This window comes from Cetorhinus maximus, chromosome 2 (assembly GCF_964194155.1).
Source record: "Cetorhinus maximus chromosome 2, sCetMax3.hap1.1, whole genome shotgun sequence".
In the NCBI taxonomy this organism is placed as follows: domain Eukaryota; kingdom Metazoa; phylum Chordata; class Chondrichthyes; order Lamniformes; family Cetorhinidae; genus Cetorhinus; species Cetorhinus maximus.
In genome coordinates this window covers 63641005-63653247 of record NC_135880.1, presented here as the reverse complement: position 1 = coordinate 63653247, position 12243 = coordinate 63641005, and the positions used below count along the sequence as shown (strand labels likewise).

Below are 12243 nucleotides of genomic sequence, written 5' to 3'. Positions count from 1 at the left end.
GTTGTATTGTTGGTAACAAACTACAGATATATAATGTTCTAATTCAAACTACATTAAATATTAATTTGTTTATTACGCAACAGGAATGTTTTGGATGGACCCATCATTACCCTGGGATCTGAAGTTATAGACTCCTTCACTTGTACCTAGGGTGCCAGCTGGTATGCTCTTCTGCTTTGCTGTCAGGCTTTCCACCAATTTTTAAGGGATAATCTTAAGAGTTTGTGTCCTAGCACCGGCCAGGACCACATACAGAGAATTCTGGTCTGTTCCTCTACTATTTTCCACCTTCTGTGGGAAGCAAGTGTCAAAATTCTCCATATGAAATGCTGAAGCCAAAGCCCTGTGACACAAGTATAAATCCTTAAAATGACCCCTTAAGTCTTTCTCAGTGTCTGCCATTACCATGGTCTTCAGCCAAATATTTCAAATGTTTTTGCTACTGCGATACCCGTAAAATAGATAAAACTTTGGCAGTTCTTGCCTACATTATGTGGACTTCATTTTAAAAATTACAGTATATTCCAAAGCTGTAACTTATCATAAATAATGATCATAAATCACAAACAAAATCAAGATGTTCCAGATATCTGGAATTCTGAAATAAAAACAAAATTCTGGAAATATTCAGCAGGTCTGACAGCATCAATGGAGTGTTAACATTTCAGAAATATTACCAGCACCTTCTTTCCAAAAAAAATGGGAGCAATGATTCTGATCTGGTGTTGGTAATGGTTCTGGTGTTGCCATTAACAGTTCCTCAAGACCCATCTTTGATTTCTTGTCCCAATACCACCTTTTTTCTTTGCCCCATCATTCCTTTTGTCATTTAATTAGTTCTGTTTTCCATCCTATCACAGGCCTTCACTTTTGTTCTTTCCATCCTCCTTTCCCTTTCACTGCCTCTGTGCCTGCTTAAAACCTCTTAGATCTCTAGCCAGTTCTGATGAAAGGCCATTGACCTGAAATATTGGCCTGAATTTTCCCAAATTTGAAAATAATTGGGAGACGGGACCATTTCCAGCACCTGGCTCTGTTCACTGCCGCAGCATGTCTGCCAGCTTACTTTTACAAGAGCTGGCCACTTAGCTGCCTGATTAGGGATGGCATTGAGTTCTGGAGGTGGAAGAGGAATACAGCGTAACCCACTGCAAGGGGGGCCAGCAGCCCTCATTGTGTCACCAGTGAGAGTGCCGCAGTAGGAGGAGCAGGGGAGTAATGGGGGCACCATCAATATCAGGAGAGCAGCCGTCACTGCATCAGTCCCATGATGAGCAGAGACATCTGACTACAGGAAATCCAAACTTAATGGCAAAGCCGTAGCAGGGGAAACAGCAGCATTGCCAATTCTGCCAGTAATCATTAAAACTCCACCAGTTCTCACGCAGCTCCGACCTCCCGTTGTGAATGTTACAGACACAATAGGCGACTTGTGAGACAAGTTATTGCTCATGGAACAAAAGGGACAGTAGCAACTTGGATACAAAATTAGCTGAAAAATAGGAAGCAGAGCATAATGGTCAACGAATATTTTTTGGGCTAGAGGATGGTTTGTAGTGGAGTTCCCCGGGGCTCGGTTTTGGGACCCTTGCTGTTTCTGATATATATTAATGATCTAGATCTTGTGTGCAGGAGACAATTTCAAAGTTTGCGGATGATACAAAGCTTGAGAGTGTTGTGAACTGCGAGGGGGATGGTTTGGAACTTCAAAAGGACATAGACAAGTTGTGGAGTGGGCAGATAGGTGGAGATGAAGTTCAATGCGGTGAAGTGTGAGATGATGCATTTTGGTAGGAAGAACATGGACAGACAATATAAAATAAGGGGTGAAATTTTGAAGAGGGTGCAGGAGCAGAAAGATTTGGGTGTATATGTTGCAGGACAGATGGAGAGAGCAGTTAACAAAGCATATAGTATCCTGGGCTCTATTATTAGGGGCATAGAGTACAAGAGCAAGGAGGTTATGCTGAATTTATATAAGATACTCGTTAGACCTCAGCTGGAGTATTGTGTACAGTTCTGGGCACCATATTGTAGGAAGGATGTGAACACATTGGAGAGAGTGCAGAAGAGGTTTACAAGAATGATTCTAGGGATGAGAAACTTCAGCTATGAGGATAGATTGGAAAGGTTGGGACTGTTTTCCTTGGAGAGCAGAAGGCTGAGAGGAGATTTGATAGAGATGTTCAAAATCATGAGGGGGCTGGACAGAGTAGATAGGGAGAAGCTGTTCTCACTTGTTCCCATTTTACGTGGGCGGGCCAATTAAGGACCACCCAGCGTGTCGCGCACCTGGAAGCGCTGAGCTGCCTCAGTGAGATTATTTTAAATTATGAAAATCTTAATAAAGAAAAAAAAAATTAAGACATGTCCCCTGATGTGAAAGTGTCACATCAGCTGGGCCACATCTATGAATATTATTAAAAAATTTTATAAAACTTTAAACACCTTCATGAAACCTCATCCCGCCCGTGGATGAGGTTCCATGATAAATGCGAAGGCCGCCTGAGCTCTTCGCCTGCCCGCCAACCTTAAGGCTGGGCAGGCAGCTCCGTTTATTGTTTTAATTGATATTTACATGGCCTTAATAGGCCTTTGACAGTTCGGCTGCCGAACTGAAAATCTGAATGACGCGCAGTTACGTTGGAACGCACACCTGACACCACTGCGCGTCATTTTGCTCGTCGGCAAGCAGGCCCCGCCCCCGCTTGCCGACCCGAAAATTCTGGCCAGTCAAACTATGCTTTTTAAGTGAAAAATATCAGTGCCGGTAGACATTTTATTTCGAACCATGTGGCATTTTGAATCATTAATCTTTAGTATAGCTGGAATTTCATTATGCAACAGTTTAATTATTGTAAAACCATGAATTACAGAAAACATTACTTACTTCTGACTGGGGAATGGTATATAGAGGGGCTTTTCTTGATTTCTATTAATAACATAGGCCTGGGTGTACAGGGCACAGTTTCAAAATTTAAAGATGATGCAAGACTTGGAAGTATTATGAACTGTGAGGAGGATAGTGATAGACTTCAAGGGGATATAGACAGACTGGTGGAATGGACAAACACGTGGGAGATTAAATTTAATTTTGGTCAGAAGAACAAGGAGAGATGACATAATAAAAAGGATACAATTCTAAAGGAAATGCAGGAGTTGAGGGACCTGGGTGTATATGTGCATAAATCATTGAAAATGACAGGGCAGATTGATAAAGCAGTTAATAAATTATACTGAATCCTTGGTTTTATAAATAGGGGCACAGAGTACAAAAGCAAGTAAGCTATGGACCTTCATAAAATACTGGTTCGTCCTCAACAGGAAGGATGTGAAGATTTTAGAAAGGGTGAAGAAAAGATTTACAAGAATGGTGGCGAGGATGAGAAATTTCTGTTATGTGGATAGATTGGTGAAGTTGGGGCTGTTCTCCTTGGAGAAGGTTGAAAGATTCGTTGGACGTGTTCAAAATCATGAGGACTCTGGATAGAGTAAATGGGGAGAAACTGTTCCCATCGACAGAAGGTCAAGAACCCTTAGTTGATTAACATAAGGACCAGAGGCGGCATGAGGGAAAATGCAAAACGTGGTTTGGATCTGGAATGCACTGCCCTGAAAGTACAGTGGGGACAGATTCAATTGCAGTTTTCAAAAGGGAACTGGATAATTATCTGAAGAGAAAAGATTTTACAGGGCTACAGGGAAAAGGTGGACGAGTAGGACTAACTGAGTTGCTGTTGCAGAGAACTGACACAGAGGCAATGTGCTGAATGGCCTCCTCCTGTGCTGTAACCATTCTGATTCTAGTACAGATACGTTTAAGGAACTTGACAAACACCTGAGGAAGAAAAAAGCTGACAGTTACCCTGATAGTGTGAGCAAGAAGAATGGGAGGAGGCTTGTGTGGAACATAAACACCAACATAGATGAGGTGGGCCAAATGGCCTGTTTCTGTGCTGTAAATTCCATGTAAAGCTGCCAGCAGGGAATACAAAGACTACACCATGTCTTACATCCTCAGGCCATCACAGCCAAGGAATTCATGTTCAGTAGGCAAACGCAGCAGGACGTTTGGAGATATTAATGCTGCTTTAGATCCTGGGAACCTCGAGCTGCAAAGATCCTGAAATGCCTGTTTAGGAGAAAGCTGTGCGCAGGGAGTTGTAAGGCTTGTTTTTCTTTACAGTCAGGGAGCTTACAGGAGGGTTAATGCTGTTGCTGCTGCCGCACAATGACTCCGAGACTCTCAGTAACAGCAGTGTGAGACCCGGGACCCTGGGCTCGGCCATCCTTCCGCCATCTCTTAGCCTCCCCTGGCCCAGATTCACAGCCACAACGCGAGCTCTGGATACCTCAACTCTTACTGTCCGACTTGAACTCAAACTCCAAGAACTCATGGCCAAACTTTCCCTTGTGCCCTACATAATAATGCAGGTAGAATCCATTCAACCTGGTCCACACGCCAGCCGCCTCTGTGCCACAAGTCACACAGCCCCACATAGTTGAGAGAGGATTTTCCTCCAGCTCAGGTTGTTGCCATCAATGAGCCAAATCCCCCTGCATGTGTTACTCCTGGAAACAAGGAGCTTCAATATTGGAGGCAGTGAGGATTAAAATCAACACCAATATTACAGACTGAGAATCCAGTCAGACAATTAATAGAGTGGATTCCACTGAAATCAGTGGAAAGAAAAATCAAGTGGGGCATATAACAGATGGCCAATCAGCAAAGGAGAGTTGACCATCCAGCGTTGAATATTCAAGCCTTTAAATGGAAAGTGCCAGAGCAGCGCTCCAGTGCACTCTGGCAGCACTACACACCTGCCCTTTCCTCCAACATCTCCCTCCATCCCAACCCACTCCAACCTCTGCCCCCACCACTCTCCCAACCTCCCCAACAGTCCCACTCCCCTCACCCCAACACCCCACTCCCCTCCCCGCAACACCCCACTCCCTTCCCCCCAAACCTCCCTCCTCCCTACCCCCTCCCCACCCCACCCCCTAACCCCCCCTCTCCACCCGCCCCCCCCAACCTCCCCCGCAGCAGCGAGTGAAATTGGCATGACAGACCGGCTTTAATAAAATCGGAATTCGCAGCCCAAAAGTTCCAATTATTTTAAAGCCGGTCTGTCAGGCGCTAAGCGCTGGCTGCTCAGTGCGGATGACGAGAACTCTGTGTAAAACACCATGCCCGGGCCCCAGTGTTTGGAACCGTCAGCAGCCTCCTCTCTCTGGGCCTGGTTGGAGGTGCCAGAGTGGTGCTCCGGTGCCCTCCGGCAGCACTACACCCCTGCCCCCATCGGCACGTTAACTCTGTTTCTTTGTCCACAACTGCTGATTGACTTGCTGAGTATTTCTAACATTTTCTGCTTTCATATCATTAATCACTAGACCTTTTCTCTTTATGTTTCTAAATCTCTTAACATATTACATTCATATAATATGCTTCTCTATATGTCAGATAATTATTATTTGTGTTAATCTGAAGTTTGGCTCTCAGGGTTTCAGGGTTTTTTATTCACTTACAGGATGTGGGCGTCACTGGCTAGGCCAGCATTTATTTGCCCATCTCTAATTACCCTTGAGAAGGTGGTGGTAAGCTGCCTTCTTGAACCGCCTCAGTTCCTGTGGTGTAGGTACACCTACGTTGCTGTTAGGGAGGGAGTTCCAGGATTTTGACCCAATGACAGTGAAGGAATGGCGATATATTTCCAAGTCAGGATGGTGAGTGGCTTGGAAGGGAACTTCCAGCTGGTAGTGTTGCCAATCATCAGCGAACATCCCCACTTCTGACCATATGATGGAAGGAAGGTCATTGATGAAATAGCTGAAGATGGTTGGGACACTAGGACACTATCCTGAGGAGATCCTGCAGTGATGTCCTGGAGCTGAGATGACTGACCTCCAACAACCACAACCACCTTCCTTTGTGCTAGGTATGACTCCAACCAACGGAGAGTTTTCCCCCTGAATCCCATTGAGTCCAGTTTTGCTAGGGCTCCTTGATGCCACACTCGGTCAAATGCTGCCTTGATGTCAAGGGCAGTCACTCTCACATCACCTCTAGGGTTCAGCTCTGTTGTCCATGTTTGAACCAAGGCTGTAAAAAGGTGAGGAGCTGAGTAGCCCTGGCAGAATCCACACTGTGCGTCAGTGAGCAGGTTATTGCTAAGCAAGTGCCACTAGATAGCACTGTTGATGATCCCTTCCATTACTTTACTGATGATTGAGAGTAGACTGATGGGGCAGTAATTGGCCAGATTGGATTCATCCTGCTTTTTGTGTAGAGGACATACCTGGGCAATTTTCCACATAGCCGAGTAGATACCAGTGTTGTAGTTGTATTGGAACAGTTTGGCTAGGGGCATGGAAAAGATTGTAGCTCTGTAACTCTTCCATGTTTTGTAGTTTGTATAATGTGCAGTTGTGTGGAGACATCCACCAAAGCTGCACCTTAAATAATTTTGTTTTGTGCTTTTCGTGGGCTGTTGGCAAGTACTTTGGTTCTAAACTGTACACTGTTCATTCCTGGGGTCTCCTTGACAATGGCCAATCATGAGGTTCCCTGAGGAATGTGCACCACAAATAGGATTTTTTTTTTTTGATTTCCCCCACTTTAGTTCTAAGCCAGGTGGTTTGTCCCTGTGCAGTCCTTTGGCTGGATCCAAATTCAAATAGATGGTATCTTATTAAATTATTGGAAGAATTTGTATTAAAAAGTAGAAACAAAGTGTACAGAAGACTGTGAGAGACAGACTTAGAATAATACAAAATTAGCTGGGATGATGGAAAATACAACAAGGTCAAAATTAGGTTTGGTGTGCATGTGTGTAAATGCACAAAATACAGTTAATAAGGTTGGTGAACTCTAGGTGTAAACAGCCAAGTGGGAATATAGTGTTGTGGTGATAACTGGACCTGGAGCAGAATTTTATGGTTCCCCGCCAGTGGGTTTGTAGACGGGGGTTGGGGGGGCCCATAAAATTACCCAGGTGGCCCTCCCACCTGCCAATTATTGACCATTTAAGGGCTGCTTCCCAGATGGCTGCAATTTTGAGGCTGGCAGAAGTTCAGGGGCGGGGGAAGCCCATCAAGTCATCCTGCTCGGCTCTTGGGCATGGCAGTTGGGGGGGTGGGGGTGGGGGAGGGGTGGTGGCGCCTCCCTCAAGGGCCCACCTCTCTCCAGGGCCTGCCTCCCGCGGCTGCTCCCTTCTCGGAGCATTAACTGGCTGCAGAGCTGCCGTGATCGCCAACCAATAAATCTTGCCCCTGGTTTTAAAAAGTGGGAGGGTTGCATGCTTAATATGCCTGGGTTCAGCTGGATTATTTCCTCAGGGAACCTTCTGATGTTATGGGGAGAAAGTTGGGGAATGGCATTAAGTAAGTTGCCCATTCAGAAAGCCGGTGCAGACACAATGAGCCAAATGGCCTCCTTCTGCACTGTAACAAGTTTGGGATTCTGTGGGTACAAGGTATTCAGGAAAGATAAAGAAGGAAAGAAAGAAAGAAGGAGTGGTCACAGTTTTGATTCAGGAAAATATTACTGTGCTAGAAAGAGGAAACCTCCTTTAGGAGTCAAAGACAGAATCAATTTGGTTAGAGTTGAGAAACAATAAAGGAGCTATTACGCCATTTGGTGTATTGTATAAGCCATCAAATAGTGGAAGAAGATGGAGGAGCAAATTTGCAAGGAAATTACTGAGAGGTGCAAGAACGATTGGATGGTAATAAATGGGAGACTTCAACTACCCCAATAGTGAATGGGACAGTGATTATGTAAAAGGCAGAGAAGGAGAGGAATTTGCAAAGTGTGTTCAGGAGAAATTTCTTGATTTGTATTTCTCGTCCAATAAGGAAGGAAGTATTGCTGGATTTAGTCCAAGGAAATGAAGTGGGTTAAGTGCAAAATGTCATAGCAGGGAGCATTTCGGAAATAATAATGTTGTAACATTTAGATTAGTAATGGAGAAGGAGCAATCTAGGTTAAAGATACTTAACTGGAAGAGGGCTAATTTAAAAGGCTGGAGGAAGGATGTCGATTGGGTAAATTTGAGTTAAAGACTAGAAAACAGAAATATGAATTTTGAGCATGGCGTGAAACTGGTGCAGATGCAATATCACCCGTTTTGCATCCCCATCCAATTTCTATCCACAATTTCAAATTATCTCGTAAATTCTGTCAGCACAAAGTTACCAATTTTCTGTGAAATGTAATTTAAACAGCATAAATTAACGGATAAAAATTTTCAGTACAAAATGACTTTGAAATATCAAAAACATACTGTATTTCAGGTGTTGGTCTTAGAGACCATCACCAGCCTTATTACAAATAGTCACATGTGAGATTCATTTCAGAACCCGTTTTTCTAACTACTTTGCTTATTATTCAACTGAAGTAGCAAGTAGCAATTTGAGCATATGCTGTTAGGTTCCTATGAGATCAAACCCTATTTTTAAAAAATCACTTCAATATTTCATTTTCAAATAGGCTATAATGCACTGTAAGTGACAGAGACACATTGCAGTTACCTAAATATAGGCTTACCTTGGCCTTGTTATACAAGTTGACAATGCTGAGGTTGGTTGATACAAGTTCTCTACTAGGCATGCTCTGTAACTGCGTGACAATGTATGATTCACATATCTGCTGTAGTCTATGTATTTGATACATTTCTGCACATACTAAAAGAGCCATGGCTTGAAGAATGCTGGCTGGAAAAAAGAAAGTTAGATAAATAAATTACATTTTCTTAGATTTCCTTCAGTCTCTTGACACTTTTGTCATAGTTCTTATCTTGATCATGTTAATGTTCAGTTATTAAGTACAAATGAGTCACAGGTGCAAAACAGTGATTTTATTACTTGTCTCTCTCAACTTCCAAGTTTAGAAGTCATTAGAGAACTCCAAAATTAGGAGGAGAGTTCATTTGTGTATTGATTGTAATCAAATCACAAACCTGTTTGTTCAGGTTTACAATTACATGACATTGCTCACTGTGGTAATTATGGTTTTATTTAGTGTGTAATGTATATTTAAGAATAATACTTGTTAGGAAAGACCACATGATCTGTAGTAACCAATAGGAGAGTAGCGCGGGCTACCTCAGCAGTCAGTGTAGAGATAGAGTTGGAGTTGAAAGCACACATGTAGTTGCTCAGACAAGTTGAGCTTGCATCTGAGAGAAGCCTGGCCAACAGTGAAGTCAAAAAGAAGGCTGAGGTTAAAGTCTGCACTAGAAAGAAAAGTGCATGTTCCAAGAGAGGGAGGTAATCTTTTTGGATCACCGGGTAGATTCACAGGGCCTGCACCAGATTGAGGAGAAAATGAGAGCCATAAGAGAGGCACCTGCGCCAAATAATGCCTCAGATCTCAAATCATTCCAAGGCATGATCAACTATTATGGGCGGTTCTTACCCAATTCATCTACAGTGCTGGCTCCCCTGCATTCTCCACTCAAAAAGAACCAATGTTGGTCTTGGGAGACACCCCAAAAAGATGCTTTCATAAAGGTGAAACAATTGTTGCACCCGTCAAATCTATTAGTGCATTATAACCAGATGAAAGAGTTGGTGCTGACATGTGTCGCATCTCCCTACGGAGTGGGAGAAGTGCTCTCTCATTGGATGGACGAAGGCACGGAACGGCCAATAGGTTACATATCAAGAACGCTCACCACGGCAGAAAAGGGATACTCGCAGATAGAAAAAGAGGGCCTGTCCATCATCTTTGGTGTCAAGAAATTTCACCAGTACGTACACAACCATCATTTTACAATTGTTTCAGACCACAAACCATTGCTAGGGTTGTTTAGTGAGGACAAGGCTATTCCACCCATAGCCTCAGCAAGAATACAGCAACGGGCTTTAATTCTGGCAGCACGTGAATACACTTTTGTACATAGGCCTGGCAATCAAATCGCAAACGCCGATGCCCTTAGTCGTTTGCCTTTACAAGAAAATGATGAGCATGTCCCAGTTCCACAGAACTTGCTTTGCTGTTAAATTTCTTAGGTTCCTCACCATTATGTGCTTGACAGATCAGAGACTGGACAAGTCGGGACCCAGTCCTATCTCAAGTATGAGACCAAGTGCTACATGGTTGGCTACAAGAGCCCATGTCTGACGAAATGAAACCGTACTTCAACAGAAGACATGAAATAACCAGACAGGATGGCACCTTATTGTGGGGAACACGAGTGATAGTTCCTCCAAAGGGAAGGGAGTCGCTTTTAATTGAACTACACAATGCCCATCCAGGAATTTCCTGAATGAAGACCATAGCACACAGCTATCTATGGTGGCCTGGGATGGATGGCAAAATAGAAACTTTAGTAACACACTGTGTGCAACGTCAGCAACTGCAAAAGTTGCCAGTGACACCTCCGTTACACCCTCGGGAGTGGCCAGGTAGACCCTGGGTGCGTTTATACATTGACTACTTTGGACCTTTCCTGGGAACAATGTTTTTGCTCATTGTCGACACCCATTCAAAATGGTTGGGCGTATATGAGGTGAAGTCACCAACGTCGGCCGCTACAATTGAGAAACTATGTCAGAATTTTGTCATTCACAGACTACCAGAAGTAGTAATTTCCGATAGCGGCACGGCATTTATGAGTGCTGAGTTTCAATGGTTTATCAGTCTCAACGATATCACTTATGTGAAAACTGCACCGTACCACCCTTCCTCAAATGCACTGGCTGAAAAGGCAGTTCAAATGTTCAAGGCAGGCATGAAAAAGCTAACTGGCGATTCCTTGGCAACCTTTTTCATTATAGGACTACCCCTCACACAACAACAGGAGTTACACCTGCGGAGTAATCGTTGAAATGCTGTCTCAGGACGAGATTGAGCTTAATAATGCTGAATTTAAAGGGGAGGGTGGAAAGGAGTCAAGGAAGCCAGAAAACTCTGCACAACTGGCATAGTCATGAAAGAAAATTTACCATGGGAGAGCAGGTAAATGTGAAGAACTTTGGGGAAGGACCAAAGTGTGAAATAAGTGCGGTGACTGGACCTCAATCTTATCACATGGAGGTGGAAGGCCAGATCACCCGTAAACATGTGGATCATTTAAGGAAGGGAGAGACAAATCACCAAGATATGGTTCCATCAGTGATCATGACCGGGTCTGCGTTTCTTGTTGAAGATACTCAAGCCAGGACTGACATGTCTGTTATTTCTGTAAGAGTTCAGGATACAGAACTGCAAGTGCCCACTGATGCACCTGATGTTCAGGCAACTCCAGAAAAGGAGATTCCTGACAAAAGAATCTGAAGTTGTGGAGCTGCGACGTTCCACACGTACCAGGAAGCCACCTGAAAGACTGAGCTTGTAAATTCCTTACCCAGTGTAAATATTATGTTGCCTTGAAAAATATGTACTTGTAAATATGTGTATAGCTGAGTTAAAGGAGGAGGAATGTAGTACTTATGGTTTTATTTAGTGTGTAATGTACATTTAAGAATAATATGTTAGGCAAGGTCACATGATCTGTAATAACCAATAGAAGAGTAGCGCGGGCTACCTCAGCAGTTAGTGTAGAGATAGAGTTGGAGTTGAAAGCACACGTGTAGCTGCTGCTGAGTATATTGTAAATAAACTTATAAGCTCCCATCCAAGAAGTGCCTGCAGATCTACTCTATCATTAATAGTACAACTCAGCCACCCTACAATACTCACAAAATAAATCTTTGCTTATGTGAAAAATGAAAGTCATCCCATAAAGATACATTGATTTAAAGCAAATTAATATAATTACGTATATTTTCAATAACATTTTTGATATAAAGGTCCCATCTTAAGCACTGAAAAAGAATCAAGAACGAGAGGGCACAAACTTAAAGTGATTTGCAAAAGAAGCAAGTGTGACGTGAGAAAAAACTTTTTCACACAACGAGCGGTTCAGGTCTGGAATGCACTGCCTGGAAGTGTGGTGGAGCAGGCTCAATCGGGGCATTCAAGAGGGCATTCGATTATTATTTGAATAGGAACAATGTGCAGGGATGTAGGGAAAGGGAAGGCAATGGCACTAGGTCATAATGCTCATTTAGAGAGCTGGTGCAGACACAATGGGCAGAATGGCCTCCTGTGGCATTAAAATTCTGTGATTCTGTGAAAATGCACAGGCCTACAATCCCAGTAATTATGCTGGGATCACCCAAGCTGGGAATCACCATCACTAACCCTGGGAGATTTTTTTGAGGTCAGGGAGAAGATCCTCATTTATGTATCAGTGGCAG

At 43.5% G+C, this 12243-nt stretch overlaps 1 protein-coding gene across 3 annotated transcripts in view; it reads right to left on the bottom strand.

Moving 5' to 3' along the window:
• rhobtb3 (Rho related BTB domain containing 3) overlaps positions 1-12243 on the bottom strand; it is a 130947-nt gene that overhangs the window by 6654 nt on the left and 112050 nt on the right. For 2 of the 3 annotated variants that reach the window (XM_078565499.1, XM_078565491.1), the window contains exon 10: positions 8546-8712. In XM_078565499.1, the coding sequence (XP_078421625.1) occupies positions 8546-8712 (167 nt within the window). Of the gene's footprint in view, positions 1-161; positions 292-8545; positions 8713-12243 lie in introns of those variants that run through there. The other variant, XM_078565482.1, reaches the window with a different exon arrangement.